At 40.4% G+C, this 27,445-nt stretch overlaps 1 protein-coding gene across 1 annotated transcript in view; it reads right to left on the minus strand.

Moving 5' to 3' along the window:
- SLIT1 (slit guidance ligand 1) overlaps positions 1–27,445 on the minus strand; it is a 250,314-nt gene that overhangs the window by 73,539 nt on the left and 149,330 nt on the right. Inside the window, exons 5-6 of the mRNA XM_044660208.1 lie at positions 953–1,024; positions 236–307 (exon numbers count right to left, since the gene is read on the minus strand). Coding sequence (XP_044516143.1) covers positions 236–307; positions 953–1,024 — 144 coding nt within the window. The remainder of the gene's footprint in view (positions 1–235; positions 308–952; positions 1,025–27,445) is intronic.

The following is a 27,445-nucleotide window of genomic DNA, read 5'->3' on the forward strand; positions in this document are numbered from 1 at the left end:
ACAGAGGAAAATTGGAAATCATAAATAACAATGGAATCTTGGCTGTGTAATGTCAGGGAAGTCACTAAATATATCAGTAAACTGACTAATCCCAAATGGGTTAAGATAGTGCTCAAACTCTACAAACACAAAGTGCTGAACGACTGAATATTAATTACTAGGGGCAATTAATGAGAATAAAATAAAGTCTCCCTTCTTTCCTTTATCCTTGCCGATGAGTCCTAACAATACTTACAGCACCTCTAGGCCCCGTAGAGCTCGGAAAGCCCCATCCTCAATGCAGCTTATCTGGTTCTTATCCAGCTGTCTGTAGAGCAAAGGAAAACGGAGTTTTAGACATAAGAACACAGCTCCTTAAGGGAATCTGGCCACAGAAAGGGGAGGGAGTCTATAGCAAAGAAGAGGATGGAGCAGACAGAGCTGGAATTATGTAGAGGATTTTAGGGCAAGAGAAAGAACATAAAGGTCAAGAGATATTATCATTCGACACCCCACCCTGCCAGTGGCTTTTGCTCAATGATGTTCAATTGCAGTCCCCAAAGCCCACTGGTCTTCATTAGTGTGCTAGGCTTCTTCTGGCTCTATCACACATATATGCTTCCTTATAGGCACACCTTTGACTCCGGGTTACACTTGTCAAGAATGACCCAGCAAGAGGGGCAGCTAGGTGGTTCTGTGGATAGAGCACCAGGATTGGAGTCAAGATAATCTGGGTTCAAATCTGGCCTTGGACACTTCCTATTTGTGTAACCCTGGGCTAGTCACTTAATCCTGATTGCCTAGTCCTTGCCCATTCTGTCTTAGGGTTGTTACTAAGACAAAAAGTAAGGGTTCTTTAAAAGAAGAAGAAGAAGAAGAAGAACTGGGATCCCAGAAGACTTTGGAGTCTTAGGAGGAGAAAACCAGACCTATCATTTCCCAGATCTTTAAAGAGATCTAGGCTGCAACTCACAGGTTTTTTAGATCAGTGGCTCCACGAAATGCTTTCCTGGGGATTGCTTGAATGGAATTCTCACTCAGATCCCTGTGGAAATGAGAAAGACAGATGGAGAAAATGTTTAGAAGTGAGAGACTCCCACAGATTTCTCAACACAGTCAAATGAAAAGGAAGGAAAAAGGATAGAATTAGTGCTTCATGGCTCAATTTGAGAACTGAAAATCTGAGACTACCATATGCCCACTCTCTTGGGAAGAACTCATCTCTCAATATCTCCTCTTGCTCTCCTTTTAGTTCATAAGAAATCACAAATCTGTTTCTGGTTCCTACAGGGACATTGAGGCAAAAGGTCCCCAATTTCAAGCTGAAGATGCCTGGATCTATTTAATGCCTAGAAGGAATTCTAGTTTGAGGGAGACAACCCCAACCCACTCTCTTATTACTATAAATTTGGGTGAAAATGTCAACTCCAGTTCTACTGATATGAAATCAGATTTTCATTTTCTTTCTTGGTGATTCAAATAGAGGATAAAGGGGAGGGTTATAAACTTGCCAAAGGTTAGGCTTCTTTTTCCTGACCAAAATCATTCTGGGACATTGGCTTTGTAAGATCTTCTCTCCTCCCCCATCTCCCCACCCTCTCACATTTTCTCAAACTATGTACACAACTCAGCCCCCCAAATAGAAAGGGTGGTACCCACACCAGCTGGTCTAGAATATCCTGTGCCTGGAGTGTTATTATCCATCCCTCCTGATTACTTAATAATTATACTTAGCTGCTGTAAAGTAATTCCCATGAAGCCTGCCCTGTGGTTTAGAGGGCATAAATAATCAGGGATTTAATTACTTTGCCATTAATTAATGCTACTCTAAAAACCCTAACAGGCCATTTGCACCAGAAGGAACCCAAGCCAGATTCCTGGATCCCTTCTCTAGAACTCACCTTTGAGAGAATAACTATCACTCATGGAACCTCATCATTTGCCTCTCCCTTCCTCACTCTATAACCTATTACATCTAAGTACTGAATTATGAAGTATTGTAGATCTCAGCACAATGAGACATCAGGGACATCAGCCAAAGGAAGTTCCCTCTATTTCTCCTTTTTCTTTTAATTCCATTTTATTTTATTTCCAGTTCCAAATTGTCACCTTCTCCCTCCTTCTCCTACACTCATTGAGAAGGCAAGAAAAAAAAGTCCATTGAAAAGGCATAGAGCCATGTAAAACAAATTCCCAAATTAACCATGTCCAAAAAAAAAAAAGGAGGAGTGGGGAGGAGGATCTGTACTCTGAATTCATTACTTCTCTAGCTGGAGGTGGGGAGCATGTTTCATCGTGGAGCGTTATGGAACTGTAGTTGGTCATTGTGTTATAAGAATTCCTGAGTCTTTCAAAGTTGATTGTCCTTATTGCAATGTTTTTATTATATACATTGTTTTCCTGGTTCTGCTCACTTCACTCCATATCAATTCATACATGTCTTCCTAAGCTTTCTTCTGCTACTAACTCCCTCATCACTTCTTCCAGCACACTAAGTATCCATCACTTCCATAGACCATCCTCCAGGCTTCTTTGACACGGACACATAGACAAAGAGTTTCCAAAAAGGAAGGAGCCTAAATCTATACTTCCTCCTTGACTTAATCAACAAATACTCATTTGGAGGCCTCTAGTGTAGGGGAAGTCACTACTTTTCAAGGGTTTTCATTACATTTTAATACAGTTTCATCATTTCCCCTTTTATCCAACCTAAATCTAATTTTCTACAGCTCCCATCACAGCTCTGAGGTCTGTCTTCCATAGCTATTCAGATCAAAACAAACTTCCAAATATCTCCTTCTACAAGTCTTTATTATTATTGTTAATCATAATAATATCTAGCATTTATATAATACTTTTTCTTCTGGCTAAACATTCCCAGTTCCTTTAATGGACCTTCATATAACATTTAACATTTTTCTTTTTTTTAATCTTTTGATTTTACATTGCCTCTATTTTCCAATATATCCCTCTCCCTCACAGTCCTTATAACACAAAATAAAAAAGAAAGAGGAAGAAAAGCACAATTAAACATATCATTGAATCTAACAGTATATTCAAGTTCCTATATATTATATCATGATCTTGAAGCCATTCACCATTCTGGTTGCCCTAATCTGGATGCTCCTCAATTTATTAATGTTCTCCCTAACAAGCAGTTCATAGAATTTCATAGCATTTTAGATGTGGTCACTCTGGGGTAAATCTAATAGGCCTGTAGTAGAGTGAAGAAACTGAGCTTTCAAGCTAAGGTGATAAGAAATGGGATAGTCAGATGGGACAGATTAGGGGAGATGGGATGGAAGGAAAGGAAAGGAAAGGAGAGGAGAGAAGAGGAGAGGAGAGGAGAGGAGAGGAGAGGAGAGGAGAGGAGAGGAGAGGAGAGGAGAGGAGAGGAGAGGAGAGGAGAAGAAAGGGAAAGGGAAAGGGAAAGGAGGACTCTGGACTAATCCTTGCTGATCTGACTGAGTACAATGAAGATCAAGGAGGAGAAGATATAATACCAAGATTAAAAGAAGCCCAAGAGTCCTGCTCTGAGTTTTAATAATAACTCACTCTGATATAGTACTATTTATAAAGTACTTTATGTATTTTATGTCATTTGTGTTTCACGATAACCCTGTGAGGTGGGTTGTCTTATCCTCTGTTGATAGATGAGGGAATTAAGCCACAGAATGACCATGACCACAGAGCTATAAAGTTCACAGGATCATACATAGATCAAAGGCTAGAGTTGCCATTCTAACTCTTTTTTTTTCCTGCTTGACAATGGCAGCGACAGCACCATAAACAGTAGGGACAAGGCTACCTCACAATGGACTATTACATCCTTAAGAAATGAATACATTTCTAAAGGGTAAGCTGTTCACAGCAGTAGAATTATTGAAAGACCCCAATCCTGTACTAACACCATTAATTTTCCATGTGAAAGACACCTACCACATGTTGTTTTTCTGTTTAGGTTTCTATTTTCCAGAAATCAACTAATTAGTTACTGCCTTTCCTACAGAGGAAAGTATTTCTGGCAATAGGAAAGATAAGTAGCACTTCCCCTTGACCTTTTCAAAAATGCAATTTTTAAAATTTTATTATTTGTTTCTTTTTAACATTCTTTTAAAAATTTCAGTCCCAAATTCTCTCCCTCCCTACTGTGCCCTACCCTACCCACTGAGAAGGCAAGCAATATGATATCTAGTCTACATGTGAAATTACACATTAGCCATATTGCAAAAAAAGCAAGAGAAATAAAGTGAGAAAATTGTATTTCCATTTGCACTCAGAGTTCATCAGTTCTCTCTCTGGAGGGGGATAACATTTTTTCATCATTAGTCCTTTGGAATCATCTTGGATCATTGTACTGACTAAAACAGCCAAGTCTTTCACAGTTGATTCCAACATCATTCCAACATGGTCGTTACTGTGCATAATGCTGTCCTGGTTCTTCTCACTTCACTTTGCATCAGTTCTTGTAGGTCTTGCAATTGTTTTTTTCTGAAACCACTCTCTTGTCATTTCTTACACAATGGTACTCCAGCACAATTATATGCCACAACTTGGTCAGTCATTCCCAATTGATGAGCACCCCTTCGATTTCCAATTCTTTGCCATCACAAAAAAAAGCTGCTATAAATATTTTTGTACATAGAGGTCCTTTTCCTTTTTCTTTGACCTCTCTGGGATACAGACCTGGCAGTGGTATTGCTAGGTCAAAGGGTATGCACAGTTTTATAGCTTTTTGGAAATAGTTCCAAATTGTTCTCCTGAATGGTTGGATCAGTTCACTAAGCCACTAGCATTGATGATTTCATCTTGAAACAGTGAAACAGTCTCAAATCCAAGGTTAGAATTTTGAATTAGTTCTCAACTCATGGGAATTAGTCTGGAAGGGGGAAAATAGGCAAAACCAAGAACAATTACCATGTCTTCTTTCCTATCTGGCCCCAAGGGGGTATAGACACCTCTTTCCTGAGGGTTGAACATTTGAGCTACCAGGGCTTGATAGTGGTCCAAACTCTTATGCAACAGAGGCAGTATGGCCCAGGTAAGGGAAGGATAATGAGAGGGGAAGAAGGAAGAAACTGAAACTAAGGTAGCCCCAAGGAAGAACAGACAGAATATATGGAGCTAAGAAGAAGAGAAAGGAGGCAATGATTTCTCCTTCTGATCTGTACTCCTAAAGAGAAGAGGAACAAGAAAGCATGGAATAAGCACAATTAATAATTGCACTAAAAATTTTTTTCAGAAAGATCAAGCAACTAGAAATGTAGACTCAGATATAGACTCTGGCACCAAAAAAAGTCATCACAAAACTCTAAATTATTTGGTGATTGTTGGTTTGTCTCCTTGGGTCTGGCTGACATTGAGAAATTTCAGCACCAGATTACATGTTGTGTAGATTTTTATAAATTTAGGCATTCTTACATCACTAAGTCTCTGAAAAGATGCTGAATCTGAAGAGTTTGGTAAAAGTCATTACAATCAAACTTTTCTTAACTGTGGGTCGAGTGTAATTTAAAATGGAAAGGAAACTGGGGTTTAAAATGATTCTTATTGGACTTATTTCATCCCAATTGGGAAGTTAAATTTATATTACTGGCTTGTTACATAGACACTGCCTTTCAGATTTTTAGACCTGGGGCTATCCACCATGGACTATTAAATTGGGGACCAGATATTTAACAATTTGGACATTTACATCCAGACTTCTTTCCTAATCTACCCCTTTTCTCCTCACCTTTTCTCCTCCCAGAAGTGGGAAAGCAGAAGAGCAATGGGTATAAATGCTTTTGCCATATTTTCTCCTTGAAGCTGATTACTTCATAACTTTTCATAGATCTTATGTTTTGTTAATGTGGCTGAGCTGTTCTCTCTGACTTGAAGAAGAATTCTAACTGCTCCACTTACATTTCGATTTCTCTCTCTTTCTCTTTTTATTAGTCTTTTCTCTCTAAAGGATTAGATTCTTCTGCTTTTCCAAACGTTCCAAGGCACCTCTGCAAATGGGCCAATGGCACCCTGAAAATATTATCTGAATTTCTCTGTCCAATGTTCCTACAAATTGCAGTCTCAGCTTCTCTCTCCAATCTCCTATGTGCTTGGATGTATTTCTTCTCCTTCCCATAACTCCAGCCCTTTATATTTGGATTAACTTTCTGTATATTTATTTCTGTATTTCTGCTTTAGTGTTGGGAGGGTTTTCACTTTAGAAACTTTACAATGAAGCCCTTTTTGATTGAGCTAATTTTCATTTTGACAAACCCAGATTCTCATGCTTGTCTTTGAGCTGATAGTCTCCAAAGGAATATTTTAATTCAGTAAGTTTATAGCCTTATTTTCAAAGATAGATCTATGAAAAACGTTGACAATTGGGCACAATTTGCTGAGCTCTGCTATTGCCAAAGTCAAAAGCTTCCAAGTTCATGAGGCTCTTGAAATATATGTAAAATGAGTATGTGCCCACATATGCCAATGTGTAGGCAATGCTTCAGCTAGGTTTACCCCTGATTGCTCTTTCTGTGGGTGCACTAATGATGCATCTGCTTCTATAAATTGCAAAAATAAAGTTGAATGCTAGATTATAAGATTGAAGCTGGAAAGAAAGCAGGCAAAGGCTGGAAATGTATAGTTCTGCTCGGTATGCTTCCCCCTAGAAATGTCAGCTCCAATACATTATCTGAGGGGAAGCAGAAAGACATTAAGTACCTACTGTGTGCCAGGCATTGTGCGAAGCACTTTATAGCTATTATCTCATTTGATTAGTATTTCAGTTCCTTTAAAAGGTGGCAGAAAGTGCTCTGCAATCATCTTCTGTCCTGCTATTTAACCTGTTCATAAAGTAAAATGAAGCAAATATTTGCAAGGTCAGACTGAAGCTAGGGGAGATTTGTAGGAACCAAAGGCTATATTTGTGGTAACCCTCCTTCGGGCATAAGCATTGGAGGATAAAAGGTGCAAACCTCTGCAAACAACTCTGAAATCCTTAGAAAATGTAGGATTCCACAGATTTTATTTTTCTTCTCACCGTGGTGTCTTCATTACATATTTGGATTTTTTTTCAGTCTCTCCTATGTGTAGCTTCTCTCCTAGAGATCATCACACCAAATTGCCCTCAAACCATGAAGCCCAGCTTCTTAACATCAGGATTAGTCCCCAAAAGGGGGCATAATTATGATTAGAGGTGAACCTGTACTGTAAGAAGCCTAATTAAGGTCAGAGCCTGGGTTCAGGGCTTCTACTACCCTGATTTATTTTCCCACCTAACCCTTGAAGGTTGTCATTTTTCCTTCAACTTTATTGGATTCCTAAACCCCAAATTTACTTGGATTTCTAAATCCTACACTCCAAAAGACTTGGATTCCTCTGGGTAGGTTTTATCAAAGGGGTTCACCAGTAACATCCATCATCAGAAGTTTCAGTTCAGAGAGACAAGCAACTGTTTGAGCTGCAAGTCCAAGGCCCATGATAATATGTCGTCAATGCTGATGGCACAAATAGTTGATGCCTGTAAACGTTAATGACGTTAATAAAATTTGTTGTATTCCACAACTACAGTAGAGCCCTGTATCCTCAGGGGATACTTTCCAGAACCCCTAGGGGATTCCTGAAACCTAGGATAATTGAACTTTCCCCTTTATTCATACATTCATTCATTCATTCATTCATTCATTCATTCATTTTCAACAGTTTTCCTCCTCCTAAGTTTTCCTATTTCTATCGAAGTAGAACAAAAAAAGAGCAATTGATGATAAGTTCCTCAAAGGCAAGGACCATTTTCTTTTTGGAGCTAGCTGTTGGTCCATCACTTGGCATAGAACCTGTCAAACATAGGCTCTTCATAAATGCTTTTTGCTGGACCAGTTGGTTGGCTGGTTATTTGAGAGCATCACCTTTCTTCCTGTCTTCCAAGAGTGCAACCTCAAGAATTATCCTGCTTCTAAATCAGGTTCTGAGTCGTGCCGGTCCTCTTTTACAAGTCTTCCATTTGCCACCCCAGTTCAGACCCTCTTTGCCTCTAGAGAAGTCTCCTAACTGGCCTTCCTGCTTCTGTTCTTTCCCTTCTCTTAAACCCATCCTCCGAACAGCTGCCAAAATAATCCTCTAAAGCACACGTCTGCCTATGCAGAAGAATATCTAGTGACTTCCATCTCAGCTTGGCAGTTAAAACACTTCGCCGTCTGGCTCCAATCTATCTTTCGTGACTCACTACACATTACTCCCCATCACATCCCTGACGTTTCAGCCAAGTAGACCCCAGATCAGTGTTCTATTTGCTGTTCCTCACATCCAGGATTCTGGTTTCTTACCACTATTCTGGCAGACTTAGAATACTTCACCTTTTCCTCTTTGAATTCTTGGCCTTCTTTGAAATTCATGTTATATGTCACTTCCTACAGAAAATCTTTCCTCATTTCTTTTTTTTTCTTGGTTAGTTTTTCTCTCCTTTAAATAAATTATATTGACTTATCCGTGGAAGCACTATATTCCCCCAATAGGATAGAAGTTCTTTGAGAGACTTTTCCCATTTTTCTATCTCCATTGTCTAAAACAGCCCATTGCGATAGTAGATGCTTTGTTTTTAAACCTTTACCTTCCATTTTAGAATCAATACTGCATATTCCTTCCAAGGCAGAAGAGCAGTAAGGGCTAGGCAATGGAGGGTTAAGTGATTTGTCCAGAGTCACATAGCTAGGAAGCATCTGAGGCCAGATTTGAACCCAGGTCCTTTTGTCTCTAGGCCTGGCTCTCAATCTACTGAACCACCCAGCTGCTACCAGTATAGTAGAGTCTTAATACAAGCTTTGCAAATGGACTGGAATTGAACTAGATGCAATGTTGTAGTCTACTAATGTGTTTCTGGTTCCTGACTTTATTGTTCAACAAGTTGGCTGTCCCTCCCAAGTTTTGTGTTACTGTCATATTTGATAAGAACAACTAGGTGTTGCAATGAATAGAAAGATTCTTTTTTTCTGAGTTCAAATCTGGCCTCATATACTTCCTAACTGTGTAACCCTGGGCAAGTCACTAAACCCTATTTACCTCTGTTTCCTCATCTATAAAATTAGTTGGAAAATAAAATGGCAAAACTATTCCATTATCTTTGCCAAGAAGACCCCAAATGATGTCACAAAGAGTTGAATAGGACTGAACAAAACACTAAAAAAAATTTGATAAGCACCCCATTTGTGCTTTTATCCAAGTCACTGGAAAATGCCTTAGTGAGCAAAGGACCAAGGACAGATCCCTAGAGCAATCCAATAAATAAATAAAATAATATCCAATAAAAAATAAAAATAAAACAAAATGCCTCCAAATCGACATTGAAACGTTAATGAGGACTCTTTTCAAATGTCTTTAAAGGGCTGCAGAGGTTGTTATTTGCCCAAAGTCACTGAGTTAATAAGTGTCAGAGGCAAAATTCAAACCCAGGTCTTCCTGAGCCCACATCTAATCATTACCCATTCAGTCAGCCTTCCCAAACCTACATTATTCTGACTCCTCATCTAGGGCTCTTTCCACCACATGGCACTGCTTATACAATGCTCTAAAATCTTAAGTATCTGTGATTTGGTCGGTATTAATCCTGCCTTCCCCACCATGGACCCCAAATCCCTCTGCATCTTAGAAAACTGTTGTTGAGAGCTGATTTGGCTGAAAAGTTCTTCAGCCTGCAATCAATCTCGTGAAGAACCTCTTTGAATTTAGCTAGAGTTTGAGCTTTGGAAACAAACACACATTCCCTCACCAGGTCATACTTAAAGCCTTTCCAACACCGATAGTCAATAAACATTTATCAAGTATCTAATAATAGTCCCTCCCCTCCAAGAGCTCCCAATCCAACGGGACCTCACAGTCAGTCCTGGTAGAACTTTGGCTCCACTGGCAGGATCTTTGAGAGCTCCAGGTCACCCCATGCCATGATGAGGCACCAGAGCAAGACTTCAATGGAGGGAACATTTTAATGTGTCAGAAATACGAAGCGAAGCCACAAAGTGGCTATCACATATGGCAAGAAGCTTGGTATACTGGAAAGAATGCTGGTCTTAGACTCAGAAAAGATGGATACAAGTTTCACCGCTTCCCCTAATGGGCTATGCAATCTGAGAGAGCTGGACTAGATGATCTTTGAAGTATATTGCAGCTCTGATATTCTGATACAAAAAGAGCTCACACCTCTCACTTTCTGGTTACAAATACAGGTGAGGTAGGTTTTGTTATTGTATTTATACCCCCTATTTAATTAATTTAATTTCAATTAATTTGATTAATCCATCTATTGAATGAGTGCTTGTTTCCCATTTTACATATGTGGAAACAAAAGAAATTAGATGGCTTAGATGAGATCATATAGTGGAAAAGTGGCAAAGCCAGGACTGAAACCTGGGTCTCAAGTTTCCTAATTCAGAGATCTTTTTGCAATATACTGTCCTTATCAGTCTTATTTTCTCAGCCATTAGCTTTATTATATCATAACATAAAATATTTAAATCAGCACAAATTAACAATGAGCATTTATATGTCACCTTAAGGTTTATGAAATTACCATCACAACAATCTTGTGAAGTTGATATTATTTCCCTCCTTTATAGTTAGGGAAATTGAGTTTCAAAGAGATTAAGTGATTTGTTTAAGGTCACACAGCTAGTAAGTATTGGAGGTGGGATTTGAAACCAAGGTCTCTCCTGCTTACTTTCCACTGCAGCACATACACATACATACATATTTCAACCTAAGTATTCCGTCCTATCATCCCCTTATTTATTTTATCTGTGCCCCAGTTTCCTTTCTCCTTTCCCAAGGGGAATACTTTCTGTTCTCTCCTCAATCACCTTGATGATGGGATTTTTCTTCTCAAACTGTTCTTCTATTGTTTCTTCTTCACTGCTGACCAAGTATACCTGTGATGGCACCAATTGCTTGAATATTCAAAACATCAATCACTGCTAACTCTTTTATCCCTTTCAAATGAGATAATATTTGTAAAGCATTTTGCACAGTGCCTGGGTACATAGTACCCCCTTAATAAATGCTTGTTCCCTTCCCTTCTGCCACTTTTCTATGAGCATTTTTCCTTCTCTCTAAGCCACCCCAGCCTCCCATCTCTGCACTCCACAATCTCTTTGCAATTTCATTATCACAATCCATTGCATAAGCATATCAGCAACGTTAATAGCCCACTTATGGATAATCAGCAAGGGCTGCTTTAATTTTAGATCCCAGCACTTCTTTTGATGTACCACCAGCCTTCTTTTAGTCTAGATCCAGTAGGACAGCAGCCATTTCTCTCCTTTTGCCAATTCAGTTCAGTGGCAATAACTGAAATTCTAGATTCTGTTCTTTACCCTCTGGGGAGTACTTGAGTGGTAGTTTTTGATCAGGTTATCTATATGACTAATCAATAAAAAAGCATTTATTAAGTGGCTGCTATGTGCCAGACATTATATCCAACAATGGGGAAAGACAAAAATAAAAGTCTCTGCCTTCAAGGAACTATATTCTATCGGAGAGACAATATAAAGTTATATAAATATGTACGAAATGAAATTAAGGTAATTGAGGGCATTGGTACTGGGAGGTGGGGAAATTAGGAAAGGCATCATGTGGAAGGTAGTATTTGAGAATGAAGAGTTAGGGGAAAGACTAAATGATAGAAAGAAGATGGCACCCTCAACACTAAAAAGAAGGCTGGATGAGGTTTATGTTCAGAGAAAAAGATAACGAGTTCCATTATATACATGTTGTGTATGACATGACTGCAAGACACCTAGTTTGAAATATTCAATAGACAGTTGGAGATGTGTGAATGGAGGTCAGGAGACTAGGGCCACATATATAGATCTGTGACTCATCTGCAGAGGACAATGAAACTCAAGGGAATTCAAGAGATCACTTACAGAATAAAAAGAGATATGAAAAAATCTTGGAATACACTCATGGTAAGGAGGCATGAGATGGATGATGAACCAGCAAAGGAGATAGAAAAAAAAGTGGTTAGACAGGTAGGAGGAAAACCAAGAGAGAACTATGTCACACACACAAAAAAACCAGAAAGGAGAGAGAATCCAAGAGAAGAGAATGATTCACAGTATTAAATGCTTCCAAGAGGCCAGGGAGGAGGAGGATTGAGAAAAGATCATCAGATCTGGCAATTAGGAAAACATAAATAACTTTAGAGAAGCAGTTACAGTTGAGTGATGAGGTCAAGTTAGATTGCAAAGGGTTAAAAGATGGGCTCTAGAGGAAAGGAAATGTAGACAGCTTTATCTAGGCCTATAGCTGAGAAAAGGAAGAAAGAGATGAGATGATAGCTTTGGGTGTTAGTGAGGATTTATTAAGGATCACAGAGGTTTGTGTGTGTTTGAGGCATTGGAGAAGGAGATTGTAGACAGGGAAAGACTGAAGATTGGAGAAGGGGGTGATTAGAAGAGCAATCTGCCATCAGCACCCTTCAAAATCATAGAAGCTTAGAGTTGTGAAAGCCCCCAGAAACCATCCTGTTCAGCCGTACTTAAAGTATGAATCCTTTGTACAATATCCCTAACCAAAAAAAATCCTCCAGCTTCTGCTTAAGGAAACAAGGAACTGACTACTTCCCATTATCGAATAACTTGAATTATTAGGAACTGTTTGCTTAGAATCATGGGATTATAGGGGTTCAGCTAGAAGAGAACTTAGAGGTCTTCTAGTCCAGTTTAAGTAACTTGCTTAAAGTCACAGATAGTAAGCATCAGAGTCAGGATTTAAGTTCACATCCCCTGATTTCAAAACCTAGCATTGGCTTCCCATATCTCATACTCACTGTTCTTAGGTCTGGAGGCCAAGCAGAACTTCACTATTTGAAAACAACCATCTTGTGTCTCTAACACACTCACAAACACACATTTATTGTCTTATTTAGATTTCAATTTCTCAGTAGAACTGTCAAAGTCTCAGGCATTATTTTCTCAAATTTGTTCATCAGTCGATACAATAAAATATCCTAAAAATAACGGGGTTAGAATTTTTGTATAACCATACTAAGGGCCTCCAAATCTCCCCATTCTCTGCTTAAATCAAAGGATCAACAGACGTTGCCATTTCCCCATTCACGAAAATTAAACTGAAAACATCTGCTAAAGGCTTACACTTAAACAGCAAACTCTTGATAAAATTCAGTGAGGAGCCCATCTGTTCCAGACACACTCTCATTTCTCACCAGTCTTTTGTGCTTTCTATCTCCTGGGCAGTTATTTTGGCTTCCAAATCCTTAATTTATCCGTCTGTCTATGATTTCCTAAATGCTGCTCCTAAGTTGTTACTCTTCTGGTATTCATCACTCTTCTCTAAACAAATCTAAGAAAACAATCTTTCATCTCTTAACTTTCCTTTTGTTTCCATCTTAACTGATCTGTCATTATTCTTTAATGCCATCTTTTCCCCTTCCATCTTGCTGGTAAGCACTTAGAGGTAATATAAGGCAGAGCACATGATGAGCCTTTCTTCATCCAAAAATTTTTTTCATTTGTTCTTTGATCTCTGTTATCTCTGTAATCCCTCTTCCCTCCCCTTGTTCATCCTGTCAGTATTCTCATATAGACATCACCTACATTCCATGTGCTTATTTCCTTCCTTAAACTACCTCACATTGTACCTAGTTCCTGGTACCTTCTTGGAGGCTATTTCCAGGAATCCCCACTCATCTCCTCCATCTTTTTTTCTCCTATTTTTTTTCCTTTAAGATTTTTATTTAATTAATTAATTTAGAACATTTTCCCATGGTTATAGGAGTCATGTTCTATCCCTCTCCTCCTCCCATCCCCTCCCATAGCTGATGCACAATTCCACTGGGCTTTGCATGTGTCATTTGATCTCCTACATCTTGAAGGAATCAGTGGCTGCTCATCCTTTATCTGCTTTACTTTGTATTGGTCTCTTCCTGATCTAAAAAAGCCCTTCACCCATCACCACATCCCCTTCCCACATGGACCAACTTTGCTAAATTAACTGCTTGTCTTATTGTATCTTTTATTTTATGAGGAGACAATCCCTTTTCTTTGAAGAATATACGACATTGTCATTCTAAGGAACTCTTTCTGTATAAACTCCCTCCACCAATGCAGATAGCAACCCATATATTATAGCAGATAAACCTTAAGGGGTTTTCTAAGGCTTATAGAGGTTAAATGACTTGCCAGAAATCACAGAGCTAGTAAGCGGCCGAGGTATGATCTGAAAGTAGATGCCTCTAAAATAGCAGCCTTCCTCCTCAGCCCCTTCACTTTCTCCTCTCAATCAGTATTGATATTTTCTCCTTTTCTACTGGTCTGTCTTGTTTGGTTGCCCTCTCTTCCCTTTTCCAAAGGAAAATATCCAGCACTGAGCCATGCGAGCAGGGCTCCCTTCTGTGTGTCTAGCCCTGGATGACCTTAAATAAATCGGCACAGCTTCTATTTATCTGCACACAGTGGAAGCTAAGCCTGCTTTAGTCCTTTAGGAATGCAATTTGTCTGCAGTGATTAGGGGTTAGAAGAATGCTATTTGCTAAAGGTCTTGGGTTATTGGCTGCATGTAGTGTTTACAGGTGCCTGGTTCAGCACAGCCCATCAGACCAATGCAGCTCAGCCTGCATTTGGCCATCTAATTGAAGCAGGAATTATTGGTACCTTCCTTGTGTCTTTTGGCCATTTTTCCTTTCTATATTCCCTTCTCCAGTGTTCCCAAAGTAAGACAAAGAATCCTCAGACCATTGGTCCCACTTCCAGCCTAGCCATCATCCGGGGGAACAACCCTGGTGGAGACTCAACCTTTGCAACTTTCTGCTGGTCCTCAGCAGTCGCTGCTCCTGAAGCCCAGAAAAGAAAATCCCCACCAAAGCCCTTGGCACTGTCAACTGTCAATGTCAGACACAAAGATGGTTGTGCCAAGGGAAATGACCCTACTTTGCTACCGCCCCTGCAGTAGCATGAATCATGCTACCTTCCAGCAGACTTAAAATGGAACCTCCTCTCTGTATTGCCTTCCCCCATCAGAACAGGAGCTCGTTGAGAGCAGGGATCATTTCTACTTTTCTGCTTGTATCTCCAGTGGTTTTTCATTGATTCACTCCCCAGCTCTAGATTCCTAGAAAATGGCAAAGTACGTAATGGAGGGCACCAGATTAACATCAGTGAAATATGAACTAAATGGGCATTGGCAAAATCTTCCTTCAACCTGAAATAGGCTCCTTTCCCCCTGGTGTACATAACCTTTGTCCAGATCATCAAATACTTGTGTAGAAGCCCTCCTAGGAGAGCAGATCTAAGATCTAGGCTCTTTCACATCGCTATCTAATCAGATTCTTAGGGCTGATTTATTCTTCAAGCTTCTGTCTACTATTTATGTCCCCAAACATAGGACTAGCAATCCCAACTTTCTGTCGGTCTGATCTTGCCTAGATAGAAATCCTCCTTTATAATCTTATTAAGAATAATAACTAACAAATATAAAGCTTCTTTTTTTAAAAAAAAAAAGAATATACAATATACAATATTCTGTATTGGTTCCAAGGCAGAAAGGAAATAAAGGCTAGGCAATGGAGGTTAAGTGACTTACCCAGGGTCACAAAGCTAGGAAATAGCTGAGGCCGGAGTTGAATCAGGACCTTCTGTCTCTATTTCTGGCTCTCTATCCACTGAGCCACCTAACTGCCCACATGTATATAGCGTCTTAAGGTCTATAACAAACAACTCTATGAGGCTAAGTATCTCAAGTATTATTATTTCATTTTACATATAAGAAAATCAAGTCACAAAAAGATTATATACCTCATCTCAGATCAAATAATTAGTAACTATTAAGCATTTGAACCCAAATCTCTTTTGACTGGAAGTTCAGCATTCTTTCTCCAAGTCATGCTGACCCACCACTATAGTCATGAGACTCCTTGTCTGCCCCTTCCACTGTCCATTCCTAGAACACCTATTTTATTGTCATTCAACTCACCTCCCTCTTCAGTCTCTTCCTTCTGTTTTCTGGCATTATTTGAAAACTGGTTTTCCCCTTGGAGAGACCCCATCTCTTGCCATCCTATATAAAGCTAGCTGATTCTTCCCTTTTTCTCCTCCATTTGTCAGAAGAAGTTGACATTCCACCTTGCTCTTCCCTACCACTTTCAGGCCTTTGCTAACATTACTCAATAAACCTTTCCTCTTTTGGAATAACAACATACGACCACGTCACTCTGTCCAGATCCTACCTTCTGTCTTTCACCGACTTCCAGGTCATTCCCACATCTTCCCCAATACCTGGCTGAGAATCTTCATCTCCACCACAACTCCCAACTCCTGTCCTGATATTAGTGACTCTGTGGCCACTCAGAGTCCAGAACTCCATTTGCCTTGATCATAATTCAACACGAGGAAAGGGTCATCTGCCATTCTACCCTTCCTCCTCTGCACCAGCCAACAGGCCAGGCACAAAGACCCCTCTCATGACATCCCCCACCTCAAGGCTGGCAGAAGTAATTAATTCAAGAATGAAGCAAGGCTTAGGCAAAGCTGACCTGACCAACAACTGGATGACGAGTACTTCAAACAAGCTTCACCATCACATAGCAAGCGGAGTCCTAAGATTCCAACAAGTCCTGCCTTGACCACCAGGCAGGACCACAGACTGGTCATTTGGCCTGATGTCTGATGTCAATAGTGTACCACTCTACCTTTTCTTCAAGGATTGATAAAAAATTCCACAAAGGGAATGATAAATCTCCACCCCAATGGCTCTCCTCAGAGTCCCTGGAATTCTGAATTGTAGACTGCCTATTTAGAAGCTACCTCCTGGGCATAGCCTACTCCTTCTTTCCTTTTCTTATCTGCTCCATACCTCCCATGTCTCCGTTTCACCTATCCTATCTTTCCATCGTGCCCTCTGGAATCCCAATTCTGTTGTTAAAAAACTATCTTTCGTAGAATGCTATCCACATCCAGAGAAAGAACTGTGGGAGCAGAAACACAGAAGAAGAAAAAACTGCTTGACCATATGGGTCAATGAGGATATGATCAGGGATGCAGACTTTAAACTATCACCCCAGTGCAAATATCAATAATATGGAAATGGGTCTTGATCAATGGCACATGTAAAAGCCAGTGGAATTACGTGTTGGCTATGGGAGGGAGGTGAGAGAAAGGGAGGGAAAGAACATGAATCATGTAGCCATGGAAAAATTTTCTTAATTAATCAATAAAATAAAAATAATAAATTTTTAAAAACTGTCTTTCATATTAGAGACATGTGCTCTGCACTTTAGAAAATATTTTGTATATGTTTTGTATTCAATTTTCCACATACAAGTTGTTTCCTCCAATAAAATATAATTTTTCTAAGCTAAGGACTGTATAATTTTAATTTTTGAATCCTGATCCCCTAGCATAGTGCCCAGAACATAGTATTCACTTTATAAATAAATGTTTGTTGGATTTAATTGAATTAAACATGTATGTCATTGATCCTCATAGTTCATTAGTTCATAGGCTCATAGTTCATTAAACTCTTCAGTTCCCAGGACTTCTTTCTCTACTCTATCTCAGCTATTCACATAATGGAACATTCCATCACCATAACTAACGATTTTGGTGCCCAGGGCAAGCCCAGTCTCTGTGAGAGAAAAGGGAGAGGCCTTAAACTCGTGGTAAGGGATACCATCCCATAGCTGATAGATAGAAAACACAAAGAAGACCTCGGTCACACCTGGGTGATGTTAGGAAAGAGAGAGTACAGAATTTACAAAAGTCACTATTACTAACCTAAAAACTTTAGCTAAAGAAGAGATTTCAGTGTTTCAGGGCATAATTTTTGCTATTGAGTTATTTTTCAGTCATGTCTGACTCTTTGTGGCTCCATTTGGGGTTTTATTGGTAAAACAAAACAAAACACACACACACACACACACACACACAAACAACTAGAGTTGTTGGTCATTTCTTCCTCTAACTAATTTGACAGATGAAGAAACTAAGGCAGACAGGCTAAAATGACTTTCCCACGGTCATATATCTAACGAGTGTCTGAGGCCATATTTGAACAAAGGAAGATGAGTCTTCCAGACTCCAGACCCAGCAATCAAACCACCACACCATCCAGCTGCCTCCTGGGACCCCTAATAGTTGTCTTCAGCTATATGAAGGGCTTTCAGGTGGAAAAGGGATTAGACTTGTTCTGTTGGGTCCAAGGGGGTAGGAATAATGGGTGGAAGTGGCAAAAGGGAAATTTTAGGCCTGTTGTAAGTGAAAACTCCCTAACAATTAGAGATGGCTAAAAGCAGAATGGACTACTTTGGGAACTTGTAAGTTCTCCCTCACTGAAGGTCTTCAAACAAAGGCTGGCTGGCCATTTGTCAAGTATGGCCTAGAGAATGTTCTTTTTTTCTAGTAGGGGCTGCTAGATCTCAACTGACTCAGAAATACTGTGATTCTATAATGTGTGTCAGACCATCCATCAGATCAAACAGGTTTACTGACCACTTTATGGCTGGGCATGAGTACCAATCACATTGTTCTGAGGCAAAGAGAGATGGACCAGGCAGGAATTAAGAGGGAAGTGGTACATCTTTGCCTTATCTCATTAGCAGATAGATTAGACAGAGAGAGATTGGTATCTAAACCTTTTTTTAAACTAAGCATACAATAGTTATCACACACAATCCTTTAAAGTTTATAAATCTCTTTATATCTTATCTCATTTGATCATCTCAAAAATCCTTCCAAGTTGGTGTTATTAGTCCCATTTTACAGATGGAAACTAAGTCAGAGAGAGGGGAAATGACTTGCCTAGGGTCACAAACTAGTTAATATAGGGATGGGATTCAAATTCAGACCTTGCTAACTTCAGGCCCAAGTTGAGAAGATGAGATTCCCAGCTTAAACTGTAGGATGAGAACATTGTGTTTTAGAATATGCCCAGAATGGACAGTAGGGGTTTAAAAAAAGGGCCATTCCTTTGAGATAAATGTGTAGACACAGGCAACACATAAAACCTTTCAAGATGAGACCTTTGCTTGGTATATCAGGTGATGATATACAGCTACCAATACAAAAGACACTGGAATTGTCTGAGAAATTGCCCAAGTTGGGCACTGAGAAGTGTGCCTGAAACTAGGTTGGCCACAAAATGAAAAAGACACTGCGCTGGTTTAGCCTGATGCCCTGGCTCAGGGCACTAGTGAAGGCAGCCATGCCCACCAGGGGAAGCTAAGAGCAGTGCTCAATCATTATTTCTTTTATAAAAATTTTTAAATTTTGAATATTTTCCCCTAGTGACATATTTCACGTTCTTTCCCTCTCCCCCAAACTCTCCTAACCCCCCTTAGCTCATGCACAATTCCACTGGGTTTTACATGTATCATTGATCAAGACCTAATTCCATATTATTGATAGTTGGATTAGAGTTTAGTGTCTACATCCCCAATAATATCCCCATCAGCCCATGTGATCAAGCAGTTGTTTTTCTTCTGTGTTTCTCCTCCCACAGTTCTTCCTCTGAGTGTGGCTGGTTTCCTTTCTCATAAGTCCCTCAGCCTGGCTCTGGATCCTTGCATTCAATCATTATCTCTTGAATGAATGAGAGTGAATGACTGAGTTGAATTGAAGCCTTTGGGCAAGTCAAGCTTTTGAGTTTTCTGAGAATTAGATGGTTCATAGGGCTTTGGGTCTTTTGGAACTTTGTGGTAGCCAGACAGACGGACAGAGCAAAGTAGCTGAAGGGGCTCTTTGCCTGGAGTCAGAAAACCTGGGTCTAAATCTTGGTTCTGCTACTACTACTTATGATCTTGGCCAAGTCATTTCTCTTTTCTATACAATGAAGGAGTGGGATTAGATGGTTTCTTAGGTTACTTCCTGACCTAGGATCCCATGCTATGAGCCCTCAACCTGCTTTCTCTAGAATGACTCAGGCAGTTGTTTACTCTTCTCCCACTGGGTGGTGCTAAAAGGCTTCCCTGACTAGGATCAATTCTAGGGGCTCCTGGAAATACTTGGTTAATGTGTACAGATTGCTCTTGGGTTTTTTGCACCTAGTTAGTTTCTCCACTTGGTCTACTGTTGACATCTAATCTCGACTTCACTCCCTCCTCTGTCCTCCCACATTCCCTAGTACGAAGTTCCCTCTCATCCCTTGTACCCACTTGACATGGAAATCCACCCGGTACACCGCCTACTCACCATGTCACTTTTTTTCCCCGGGGTGCAAAGCTGCCTCCTTATAGCCTAGCCAGTCATTTATAAACACCACATTGCATGAGCAAAAGAAAAAAAAATAATAAAAAGCTTAAGATGTCCCAAGATGGATCTTTGGGACAGAAAAGCCTATATTGTGAAAAGAACAGCCCAACAGTTCAACTCAATAAATATCTATTACCTGGTTACTACTTGCGAGACACTGTGCTAGGCACAAGGGATAGAAAGACAAAAAGGAAATAACTTCCACCCTCACGGAGTTTATATTCTACTGAGTGAATATGATTTGTACACTGAGGAAATACAAAGCACATCCAAAGTAACTCAAAGTACACAAGAAAATGCAAAACACATCCAAAATAACTCAAAGTACTCAAGGAAATGCAAAGCACATCCAAAGTAACTCAAAGTACTCAAGGAAATGCAAAGCACATCCAAAGTAACTCAAAGTACTCTAGGAAATACAAAGTACTTCCAAAGTAACTCAAAGTAAACAAGGAAATGCAAAGTACATCCAAAGTAAATTAGGGGGAGAGAGGGCTAGTAACTGTAGAAATCAGTCAAAATCTTGTAGGAAGTGCACCTGAGCTGTGCTTTGAAGGAAGCTAGATGCTATCTTCTCATCAATAAACCCTGTATTTAAGCATCTACTCTGTGATAGGTGCTGGAGGTGGAGGGGAGGAGATGAGAAATATTCTCTTCCCTTGAGCTTAAAAAACTTGTGATGGAGACAGAAAAGACACACAAAGCAATCAAGGAATAATTAGAGAGCCATTCAGGTGTGTGGTGCTCTCAGGACAGGTGAGTAACATAACAAGAGGAGCATTTTCAGAAAACTTATTCGACTGTGAGATTAGAAGAAGAGAGATGATGTAGGAGCTTGTTTTTGTAATCTGTTCCATGCCACGGGGTGAGGATGGTTGCTTCAAGGAGAACTGGCACTGGTTTAGAGACACTGTGATCTAGTAGAAAGAGCGCTGCAATTGGAATAAGGAGTCCTGGGTCTGAATCAGGACAGAGGAAGGGATGAGAGGGAATTTCACACTAAGGAGTGTGGGAGGACAGAAGAAGGGATCGAAGTCAAGATTAAATGTCAACAGCAGATAATAGACACATCTTCTACATTGCTGTTCAGTTGTTTCAGACATATCTGACTCTTTATGACCCCATTTTGGGTTTTCTTGACAAAGACACCAGAGTGGTTTGCCATTTCTTTCTCCAGCTCATTTTACAGATGGCTAAACTGAGGCAAACAAGGTTAAGTGACTTGCCCCTGGTCAAACACTGGTAAGCATCTGAAGCCAGATTTAAACTCAGGTCTTCCTGACTCTAGGCCTGACACTCTATCCACGGCACCACCTTCTCTGGGCCTCCTTTTTCTCCTCTGTAAAATGAAGAGGGTCAGAAGAGGTTTGCTCAAAGGTCTTTTCTAGCTCTAACAGTGTGTAGCTCATAGTGCTTTGAGAGAACATTTTCCATGAAGTGGTGGGAGGGAAAACTAGATTTCAGGCAGTTAAGAAAGTAATATGTGGATAAAAAGTGAAGTGGGTGCCATTTGGAGCAAATGCCCAGCCCACCAGCATTCTCCTGGAAACAGTTCCTTCCCACTAACAGAACAGTCTCAAGTGACAGCAGATGCTTCTTTTGCAATGGCAGATTGGGGACAATTTAGGCCATCTTACTTGGTATAGCACAGTTCAGAAACAAATAAGGAAAGCAATCAGCAGTTTTCTAAAGGGGTGGGGATTAGGGGAGGAAGGCAATGTCACAGTGTCTTTGCCAGTCATACGCAAAGAAAAAGACCAGGACTAAACAGACAGACACTCTGAGCTTTAAGAACAGTGGTCAGGGATGAGCTTTGGCCATTAGAGAAGGAAGGGATGGCCCAGATCCTTTAGATGCAAAGTCCTCCAGCTGGAAGAATTTGGTAAAGGTTCACATCCTGAAGAGATCAAATCTAAATGAAACTTGAATCTTATATAGCAATGGCCCAGATACCAGTATATACCCTCAGCCACTTAAAATTCTTCTCTACTGACTACTTCCCCTAACCAGAATCAAGACAGTGTCAAACACAGGATGTTAGAGGCAAAAGGATGTAAGAGATGTCCTAGGTAAATCCATTATTTTCTTGTTGGGAGAAATCAAGGTCCAGAGAGGGGAGGGACATCTAGAAACAGTGCCAAGTAACAGTCTAACTCAAGCACACTGAAATTTCTTCATTGTTGAATAAGCCAACCAGCAGGTGCATTAACTTATATAAAGAAGTTTAGAAATTGGTAATAAGGAATTTTGCCATAATCCATACATCATAATTTCTTTCTACAGAGTCTGATATCCTGTATAGATTTCAACAAGTCAATCCTCCTTCCTCCACTTTTACCAGCTCCAAGCCATCTTGTTTGGTTACACCTTTGAAAGAAATAGAATGAAAAAGTTTGGATTTGTACTCTCTCCTGGAACCTTTTATCTGAAGGTGTCTGATAACATTCTTGAGTACAAGGATCCATTCCAAAGGAAAACCAATTAATGGGCCACTTCCAGTACCCATCACTATTTAACTGACAAAAGATTCCCTTTTCAGGATTGGAGCATATTGACTAATTTAAGAAATTTTATGGGCAACCTTTCTCTTTCCTTCAAGTCGATAGAAAGTAAGCTCCCTTAGGGGAGGAACTGCTTTCCATTTTGCCTTTGTATATAGAGCACCTATTGCAGTTCTTTGTACTTAGGTGTATAATAAATGCTTGATGGATGGGACTAGATATATGTAGTTATTCCATTTCTTTCTTTCTTTCTTTCCCTCCCTCCCTCCCTCCTTCTCTCTCTCTCTCTCTCTCTCTCTCTCTCTCTCTCTTTCTCTCTCTCTCTCTCTCTCTCTCTCTCTCTCTCTTTCTTTCTAAATGCCTTCTTTTTCTTTTGTATAGCTATCCCTTCCCAAGTATAACTCCATCACTCTCCTTCCTTCTCCCTTTCTTTAACAAAGATATATAGTTAAACAAACCATAGCAATGCAGTGGCCAGGTCTGAAAATGTATTTTGGTACAAAAGGTAGTCTGCTACTTTTCTGCAAGACAGAGGGAATTATGTTTTACCATCAGTCCTTTTAATTCAATTCAGTTATTGAATTATAATTGATTAATTTAATTCAATAATTTAATTTAACTCAATTGGTCTCTATAAGAGTCAGAGTTCTGATGTTTTCCAGGGTTGTTTTCCTTTACATTATTGTTATCATTGTGTAAGTTTTCTCTTGGTTCCACTCACTTCACTCTGTATCAGTTCATGCAAGCCTTCCAGAGTTTCTCTGAATTCTTCAGACATCATTTCATATGGGATAATATTCCATTATATTCACCTACCACAATTTGCCCACTCATTTCCCAACTGATGGGCACTATTTTTATTTCCAATTTTTTGCTATCACAAGAAGTACTGTTATAAATATTTTTGTATATTCAGAAACTTCTACCCTTGAGCTGCTTGCAGGGAGGAGAAGGAGGTAAGGTATATCAGTCCAGTAGTGGTATCACTGAGTTGAAAAATTTGGAGAGTTTTATTACTTATCTAACCTATTTCTAATACTTTTTCCAAAATGACTCAGCCTCTTCCATTTCTCAACTTTAGTTAGCTACTCTTACTCAAATATAAAGCTTCCCAGGGATCTAATCAGAATTCACAGCAAAACCTTCCAGGATTTTCTTCTGTCCTTCTAAACCAGGGGTCAGCAACGTATGGCTCTCGAGCCATATCTGGCTCTTTTGAGGGCCAGATATGGCTCTTTCTGCAGGAGCCATAAAGTCAATTTTTTTTTCAGGCGCCGTTACAGGAGCGCACACTGTGAGCACTGTACGGCTCTCACGAAATTACATTTTTAAAAATGTGGCGTTTATGGATCTCACGGCCAAAAAGGTTGCCAACCCCTGTTCTAAACCCTGGAGATGAGCTGCCAATGTGCTTGGGTCCTCAGAAAAACTCACTGCCCTAGCCTTTCTTCCAAAATCTTGCCGACCTTTATTATAGGACCTGAGAACATCAGTGACTCAACAAGCATTTAATAATTGCCTACAGTGTGCCAGGCACTGTACTAATTTGAGAGAGGGCATAAAAATAAAGGGAAAAACACTGTTCCTGCCGTCAAGGAACTTATATTCCAATGAGAGAGACAACACACAAACAACCATGTACATACAAAATATGGACAGAGTAAATATAAAATAATCTCAGAGGGAAGGCACCAGCAGTGGAGGAATTGGAAAAGGTCTCTTGCAAAAGTTTGGGGTCCCATTAGATGGGGCCTCCCATGCTTTACCAAGGAGAGCACCAAAGGATGAGTGTCTAGTGTCCATATCCTGAGAACATCACCTTCTTCAGAAACGGCAAAGGAAGAAGTCTGCTTTAGGGAAGTATTTCCATAACTGGCTATCCAAGAGTGAAGAGCAAAGAATCATTTCTATTTCTGCGCCTGGCACTTGGCAGAAAGCAGGTGGGAGCCAAAACATTCCACACTGCTAGGACAAAATTTCTCAGTGGGGAGCCCACTAAGGCCAAAAAGCCAGCCGTGCTCTTCATCTGTTCATGGGCTCAGCCAACATTCTTTCTCCTGCCTATAGGAGAAAGCCAGGCTACAGAGAGGGCAGGAACCCTGGTATTCTCTCCACTAATCCCAACTTCACACTTTAACCAGATTGGGGCTTGTTGGCAGATCCCATGTCAGCCTCAATCTAAGAATGGATGAAGGTGGGGCTCGGAAAGGCGGTAATTAGTTGTCAGCCACCAGCCTGACCTTCGTTTTCCTCTCCTGGGGACCCTCTTCTAAGAACCCCAGTTTAAAACTAACAAGTCTTCACGCTGCATTCCCAGGCATCAACCTATCACTGCTCTCTGCCACAGCTCTTCCAGCAATCCCTCATTAACCCTCACTTGTTCCCAGGACAGGCTCAGGCAGGAACATCATCTCTAAAAAAGAATTACATGCCACTGCATGCATAAGGCTAGCTGGGCACTCGACCAACGAGCATTTATTGTGAGAACTAATTTTTCATATACTGTATTAATTCCTATATATTAGGGAGAATCACTGCGTTCCTGTGTCTGGGATCTAGGTCAGAGATACCATCTAGTCTGCTACTTTTTGCATTTTCTTTGTCTTTGGGAATCCTTTTCCAGAGAATTTGGTTAATAACTGAAGAGGACAAGTTTTATTTTCCTGTGTACCTGTTTCCTGTGATGTGGGCATGGGAAAGGGTGGATAGGTTGATGAATCACCTCTTAATTAGCTATCACCAATGAAAGATGTCTTGGGATGGTCAAGGAAGGGGCTGAATAATGAACTCCTAAAAATGCATTGATTAAGCTGTCTGACCCAGCCTAGGATGTTGCTGGTTTGAGAGACAACCATGGAGATCTATATCACTTTATCAGTCATAATGCTGGCCTGGCCAATAAACCAGATATAATCAATAAACTTATGTTCTTGCCCCAAAATCAGTCTCTCAAGATAATTTTAATTGCTACAGATTAAACACTTACTATGTGCCAGACACAGAATATTAGGCTCTGGGGATACAAAGAATGACCAAAAAAAGGCAGTCTCTGCTCTCAAGGGTTTAGCCTAAATCAGCGATTCTCAAAGTGGGCGCCACCGCCCCCTGGTGGGTGCTGCAGGGATCCAGGAAAGCGGTGATGGCCACGGGTGCATTTGGGGGTGGTGATAGTATGAGACAGGGGGCGCTAAGTAATATTTTTTTTCTGGAAAGGGAGCGGTAGGCCAAAAAAGTTTGGGAACCACTGGTCTAAATGGAGGGAAAACCTGCAAAAAACTGGATTTTATAAATATACATGTATATGTATATATATTTCAGTTTACATATATGTAAATTAAAAATCAACAGAAGGAAGGCAATAGCATTAAGGACAATAGGAAAAGCCTTCTTGCAGAAGGCAAGATTATAACAGAGATATGAGAGGACCCAGAAAAGCTAGGAGACAGAGATGAGCAGAGTTCCTGGATTGGGGGAGGGGGCAGCAGTAGCAGCCAAAAACAATACCCAAAGGTAAGTGATGGAGTATTCTTTGAGGAACAGCCCAACTTGTTGGATTGCAGAGTTTGTGGGTGGAGAAGAGAAGAGTGGAAAAGGTGTGGGGGGGCATCAGATCATGATCCTGGAGGCAATGGGAGCCACTGGAGTGAACTGAATGGGGAGATAATATGGACAGATTTGGACTTTTAGGAAGATCAATTTGACAGTTGGGTGGAGGTAGACTAGAGTGAGGAGAGGCTTGAAACAGAGTCACCAATCAGGAGAGATAGACAGATGACATGACAAACATAGAGACAGAGGTAGGAGAAGAGATGGAGACAGAGAGACATACAGAGAGAGAGAGAGAAAGAGCGAGACAGAGATAGGAAGACACAGAAAAAGAGACAGGGAGAGAGGGAGAGAGAGAGAGAGAGAGCGCACGAGAGCATGAGAGAGAGAGAGAGAGAGAGAGAGAGAGAGAGAGAGAGAGAGAGAGAAGGAGAGAGAGAGTGCATACTTGGCAGTACTCCATGAATTCTTATCACCAGGCCTAGGTCAAGCCTCTTGTCAACTTAATGAAAGAATAAGTAGAAAGGACAATAGAGTCACTACTACTGTGGGATGGATCAGTGAAGCCCCTTGGTGAGTGGGAAAGAGGGGGTACTGGGCTAGAGTACTGCAAATGGCCCATCTTCCTTCAAAGGGGGAACGAGGAAGAGTCTGTATAATAAAAGCCAATTGGAAGCCCTTCCCTCTCCTTCAGGATTCTAGAGCACATAAAGGTAGTTATGAAAACTACTGGTCACACAGGGTGGGGGAGCAGAGGGAGCTTCATTGAATACAGGTTATGACAGACTAACCTGTCCTTCTTGGCTTCATTCAAGCTCCTGCTAAAATCAGAATTTCTTCAGGAACTTTTCATCCTCATGATTATTAGTGCTCAGTGTTCTAATCTGTACAAATTACTACATTTGGGAGGGAAGGAAACAGAGAGACATACAGAGAGACAATGGGGTGTGGGGTTGAAGGGGCCAGAAAAGGAGGAATATAGAAGAGGGAAATGTGAAGGAAAAGAGTGTGGAAAAGGAAGCACAGAAACAGAGAGAATGAATGAAAGAGAGAGAGACACAAAGAGAAAGATTGGGACAGGACTGGGTGAATTCAAGTCCCCAGTCCTGGGTGAGCAACCTTCTCCAGTTAATGGAAGATTAGAAAGATGGATAGCAACAATCACTGCCAGCAGAGGATGGATCCCTGAAA

This window comes from Gracilinanus agilis, chromosome 2, assembly GCF_016433145.1.
Source record: "Gracilinanus agilis isolate LMUSP501 chromosome 2, AgileGrace, whole genome shotgun sequence".
In the NCBI taxonomy this organism is placed as follows: Eukaryota; Metazoa; Chordata; class Mammalia; order Didelphimorphia; family Didelphidae; genus Gracilinanus; species Gracilinanus agilis.